At 40.0% G+C, this 6,142-nt stretch overlaps 1 protein-coding gene across 1 annotated transcript; it reads right to left on the bottom strand.

Moving 5' to 3' along the window:
• Positions 1-3,002: 3,002 nt before the first annotated feature.
• Positions 3,003-5,894, bottom strand: LOC103518037 (protein kinase C-like). Its single transcript, XM_026829945.1, has 4 exons — positions 5,847-5,894; positions 5,271-5,520; positions 4,056-4,177; positions 3,003-3,197 (listed from the first exon to the last, which is right to left on the bottom strand). The coding sequence occupies exons 1-4, from the start codon at positions 5,847-5,849 to the stop codon at positions 3,003-3,005; spliced, it is 570 nt and encodes a 189-aa protein (XP_026685746.1). The 5' UTR covers positions 5,850-5,894.
• Between the last annotated feature and the right edge of the window lie 248 nt (positions 5,895-6,142).

Here is a 6,142-nt window from a genome sequence, read left to right as displayed (position 1 = left end):
ATCCTGTCTTCTTTCTCTCTTCGATTTCGGGACGATAAGACTTTAGCAGTACGATAAGACTGTTCCCTCTGTCAAAAAAAAGATCTTCTCACTTGGCAACACTGTTCGAACTGAAAACCGTCTACATCGGCAACACTGTTCGTCTTATTTAAAAAACTTAACGAGAATAAAAATGGAAGGAAAAGAATACTTGAGATGCACAGGAGAATAATATTATGAACGATGAGAGAAAGACAATAAATAAGGAGAAAGAGAGAGAGAGAGAGAGAGAGAGGAGTGAGAGACGAAGATGGAGAGATGTAATAAATAATGTTGTTAGTTCTTTGCAAAATGAAACTGAGAAGAAGAAGAAGAAGAAGAAGGAGGAGGAGGAGAAAAAGAAGGAAAAGGAGAACAAGAAGAAGAAAACAGAAGGAGGAGGAGGAGGAGGAGGAGGAGAAGAAGAACAAGTTTTTTTTTTTTTTTTTTTTTTTTTTTTTTTTTTTTTACCAAGTGTGTTCTAAGTAACAAGTATGGGTTTAGTTTTGACCTGCCTCGGTCGTGTTGTGGTCAACACATTCGCCTGGTAAAGTGGAGGGCGTGGGTTCAATCCCAGCCGATGTATGGAATTTTATCCTCAATACGGGTAATTTGAGAATTTAAACCTTAGAATTTTCTTCAAGGTTCGGTAAAGAAATCACCACTTTCTTTTTTTTTTTTTTTTTTTTTTTTTATGATGAACTGTCACAGGTCCCAGAAAAAACTAGCTGTTACGCCATCTTAGGAGCCCTAGAATCTAGAATTCTAGAATTCCTGGAAAAAGTGTGCTTATATATGCTTATTAAATATTAATAATAGAGAGTAAAAAAGAAGAGGTACCTCGTATTGAAACTTGAGCCGCTCTTGATAAAGATAACCTTGATGGATCAGATTCAAAAGTTCATGGATCTCAGAAACTTAGAATTCCTAGAAAGAATTTTACATGGTTTGGAAGGCGGATTTTTTCAGTGCATTCAATAATAAGTTACTTTTCAGATAGGGAGATAGGACTTTACTGTTGTAACTCCTTCTATTGAATAAATAAATGTTAAAAAAAAAGTTATAAATTTTATAGCAGTCTCATCCCGTATTTACAAACATACATGGATACTTGAGATACCTACCTACTCCACCCATTAGAATCACTAACAAGATGGAGAGGTTAACCTTTTCAGTCCTCAACTTAACCTTATCTACTTTTCTGTCTTGAATTTTATCAGGATAAAATGAGGGGCCAAGAGGTAAACCGGACTAACCCACATTTTTGGATTTTTTTCAGTTTTGTAGACTACCCCACAGCCCGAAACGCCCTCTATCTGCTGGTAGATCAATTATAACGATATCAGCTGTAATTACAAAGTTATGAAGATGGTAGGTGGGCTAACCCACAACACTGAAGTGCCACTCCTAGACTTTGACTCCAATTATCTCAAAATGAAGTTAGTGTGGGTTAGTCCGTTTTACCTCTTGGCCACTCAAATTTAGACCCTTTTATTTGTTATTCGTCATTTATGTTCTTAGTTAAATTCCCTTTAGGGATGATAGAAAGTAAAAAAAATCATTCCCTTCATTTTTCTTCCTTGGTGGTCTTTTCCCTTGTGCCTTTCCCTTCCTTTTCTTTCTCTCTTCTTTCTCTTTCTCCCCCTCTTCTCTTCTTACCACGCATTATTTCGCCTCCTTTTCCCACGCTCTTTCTGTTTCCTGTCTTTCTCCTCCTCCTCTTTCTCCCCCTCTTCTCTTCTTACCACGCATTATTTCGCCTCCTTTTCCCACGCTCTTTCTGTTTCCTGTCTTTCTCCTCCTCCTCTCCTCCTTTCACCACGTTCGCATATTATTTCTCTTCGCCTCTCCTTTCTCACGCTCGTTCTCATCTCTTGGTTGAATAATTTCGTATTCTTTCTCAAGTTTTTGTGGAACAGCTGTTTTCAATTGCCCTTTTTGAACGTTCGTTTTTAGAGTTCAACCTTGTTCAAACTTTGGCCTAGTCTATGTAGGTAGTAGTCTAACTAACTGTACTAGCAATTTGATATGGGTGTGGATTTATTCTTATTTACTTAAATTTAAAAATAATAATAATAATAATAAAACAAGGTGGGTCCGTCCCTCCGGGAATTTTTTAGCCCGTAGTTCATTCGATCGTGATTAAAGAAAATCAGTACCTATGTAGATAGGTATTATCATTTAGGTATTAGAACCGAAAATATTATTTCTATCAAAAAGCAAAATTCTTGCGTCTACCTTGTAAGCGGTAGGTCGCGGGTTTGATTCCTGTCCGGGGCCAATTTTATACCAAGTAGATAAGTTTCATTCTCGGAACGACTAGCTTTTTTCTATCCTGAAGTTTTTCTATCCTTTTTACTAAAAAAAAGCTTTGAATGTTTTTAGTCATTGAGATAGTCTGGCTGGGGGACGTTAATCTGGCTGGGGGACCTTAAACAGGGAGTAGACCAGCTTAGTCTGGCTGGGGGACTATAAACAGTGAGTCTACCAGCCTGAATTTCCTTTGCTAAAGAAATAATAGCAAAGGTTGAGTGCGAAGGGCATCCGCTCGTAAAATTTTGTAGCCAAAACGAAAATGTCAGCCCAAAAGCGATCACCCTAGGGCTGATTGAGGGCTGACGAAAAACGCCGACCCCGTCTGTACACGGGAAAAGGTGAAGAAAAAGAATGTGTCAAACTTTACAATAGGTTTTTGCCTTCAGCTCAGTGCGGTTTGAACACGTTGCTTCCCTCTGTCGTCCGTTATCTCTACGTCCTCTATGCAAAATTCCCTTTCGGGATATTAGCCTTGGACCGCGTATTACGAAGTCAGAGTTGACTTCAATTCAAGATTGAACTGGGTATTAAGCATAGCTCAATCCTAGAATGATTTCAATCCTGATTTGGTAAACCCTGCTCTTAGTCAGGGCTTCAGCATTTTCCCTCAAGGTTAGGGTTGCCTTACACCTCAACCACTTTTGGCTTTTAGTGTACATAGTCAGGCCTTAAAAGGAGCACTTTACCTTGGTTTGGAAACAGGAATGTAGAGCTGTGAGGAACGGATGTTTCGCTGCCAGGGCCAATATTCTCTTCTCTGTCATGGTACAGTCTACGTCATCGTCTTGTATGATAACATCTTTCTTTAGCACCTTGACTGCGTACACCTCGTCACTACTGCCTCTCTTCTCGGCTAACATGACCTGTGCGAATAAATACGGAATTTTTAGCGTTAACACTGGCCACAAATGTTGTTCCGCCATAAGTGCAGCTCGATAAATTTTATGAGTTGACTTGGGTACGAACCAACAACCTATTTTAACAAACTCCCTGTCGCGATCAGAAACTTACCTCCAAAAGCATTTAAATCCTACCTCGAGAAATACCTATATAAAAAGGCATTCTATTCGGGGGATGAATTCCTGACGTGTTCGGATTCCGATTTAGTGGCCTAGAATGTGCCTGATGTCCTCACAAACCCCCGTTACCTAGATGACTGTTATCTGGTTACTTGAAATAAGTAATATTTTTTTTTTTAAATTTTTAATTATAATTTTTATTTTAGATTTTCTATTTCTATTTTGTGCTTGTGACATGTAAACAATTTGTTTTGAGTTAAAAATACATGAAACTTTGAAACTTTCAGATCTAAATTGACCACATGAGTAAGCTGGTAACTTGTTAAACACAGATAATAAATACTCAGTCTATTGAATTCGGGAAGTTCCTTTACAACTAACCGAAATCAAACTCAAATGAAGGGGTAAACGCTTTGATGTGCAAAAACTTCATCAGAAGACAGTGTATGTAGTTTCTAATGCTGGGGTTCTAGACAATTGTGAACCCTGGATTTGCTCTTAGTTCCAAAAGGACTCGTCGATTTTCGAACCCACAGCGCTTAGTGTACCGAATTTTGTGTGGACCGTACAACTCGTGAACGGACAATTCGCGAGAATTCGTTAACCCGAGTTCGCTGTAGAAAACAGCAAAAGATTGATGTGCAAAAACTCTGACATCTTTCTTTAGCACCTTGACTGCGTACACCTCGGTGTTGGACTTACCTTTCCAAAGCTCCCCTTGCCCAGGACCTTGATGAAATGAAAGTCCTCTAGTCCCACCTTCCTGTCCCCACCTGAACTGCCTCGTCCGCTACCACCTCCAGATGTCTTCGTATACGGTCGCGCTGCGCGCTCCCGGGGGCTTCGCGGGGTTGTGCATGGGGTCGCGCTTCGCGCTCCCTTGTTTATACTACTAATGTATTCTTTTTTATGTCTCCGTGGACCACGAGTGTCACGTTGGGTTTGTTTTCCTTCAGTTGCTGATTTTTTAATATCGTCATCCCATTCCTCTTCAAGACCGTCTGATTTCAGCCCTCTACTAAGATCAACCATCTCCCCATTCATTTCAAATCCTACTGCTTCCAAATGTTCAACACTATCTTGTCCAGGACATTGGGTACATTGCTTCAGAGGTAAATCGGGAATGACTATCCTTATGAAACCATTTTTGCAGGGTAAGTTCGCAAAATTCTTCAAAAACAGTAACCCCTGTTTCATTTCTTCAAAATTATAGAGGTTATCTAACTCTTCATAGAACACACCGCAACCAGTAAGGCGGCTTCCGAATCTTCCGATGGCTTTACTCCAGGAATTAATTGAAGATTGGACAAGATTAACTTGGCTTTCGAAAACGGCTTTATCTAACGGATTAATAATTGAAGGTGAGACAAAACTGTGTTGAACCAAATTCGTCTCTCGAAGTCATTGTTCATACGGGGTGTCACAGAGAGAGAGAGAGAGAGAGAGAATAATGGTTTGCGGGAGGGCAAATGGTTTTTGGATAGGACCCAAATTAATTAAGAAAATAAGAAAGAAGGAGAAAGGAGAAGAAGAGGAGGAGAAAAGGAAGGAGATTGAAAGGGAAATATGGGTAATGTACTCAAGAAGAATTGAGAAGATGTTTTGTGTTCCACTTTTCTGAGCTCTTAACTCTCTCCCTTTTTTGTCCCTCCTTCATCTTTTCATCCCTATTTCCCTCCCTTACCTTTTTCCCTCTCTTCCTCCCCCCCTTATACTTGCTCCATCTCTTTTCCTTCCCTCCATTCCATACTATTTTATCAATCTCTCCCTTCCTAATTCTTTAATCCTTCTCTTCTCTCCTTATTTTTCTCTCCCTCCTTCCCTTATCCTTTAATCCCTATTTCTCTTTTATCCTTTTATCCCCCTCTACCTCCCTCCTAGCTCAAGGTTAAAAATGACCATGGGGCTCAAAATGACCATGTGTGGGCTCAATATGACCGTGTGTGGGCTCAAAATGACCGTGTTGGGGCTCAAAATGACCATAATGGGGGTGTGGTTCGTGGCCAAATTGTTCTCCGGGATGTCCATGAGGTTGGTAAGGGTAGGGTCGATAGCTCTGACCATAGTAGGGTGGATGGTCATGGTCGTGGTCGTAGACCTGACGTTCGGAATAGTAGGTCTCGGCTGTGGCTAGGGCCAGTAGGGTGAGTGTCAGTAGGAGCTTCATCTGGAATAAGAATAGAATATACCTTGTTTATCCTGCCAGAATGAGACTGAAAAGTCCCCGACCCCGAAAAGATCAGAAGAGAATAAGGATCAGAACATAAAGTTGAATTTTTGAACTGTTGATTATGCTATTTTTCTTTAACTTGTCTTGTCAACGAAAAGAATTGGTCTCCATGGAGAATGCAGTATTTATGACCAGACACACATCAGTGAAGAGGGCTTGGAAAAAAAACTGAGTAGATTTGGCTTATGCAAACCTTTACCCTTTACCACAGTAGAAAACAAGCCATGTACCTAGAGAAACATATAAAGAATAAGATCACTTACCATTACAATCCAGGAAAACCACGGTCCAAAAACACTCGTCAGATTTGAAGAGTCAACAGGTCAACACCAATGTTTTGAAGTATTTACTTTGATGACAAATGAAGATTTTCTGTTTGGTCTGGAATGACCAATCTTTATAAAACCTATTGCTTATCTTTATCTCCAACTGATAAGAAGACAAAAAATTGATTTACTGACCTTGTTGTCAAATAAGATATTAAAAGATAAGGCCATAGAATAAGGTGCAGCCTAGTTAGCTTCGTCAGTAGAGCGTCTGCCTCGTAAGCGCTAGGCCG

This window comes from Diaphorina citri, unplaced genomic scaffold, assembly GCF_000475195.1.
Source record: "Diaphorina citri unplaced genomic scaffold, Diaci psyllid genome assembly version 1.1 scaffold2053, whole genome shotgun sequence".
NCBI lineage: Eukaryota > Metazoa > Arthropoda > Insecta > Hemiptera > Psyllidae > Diaphorina > Diaphorina citri.
The sequence above is the reverse complement of the archived record's forward strand: the minus strand, read 5'-3'. Positions and strand labels throughout refer to the sequence as shown.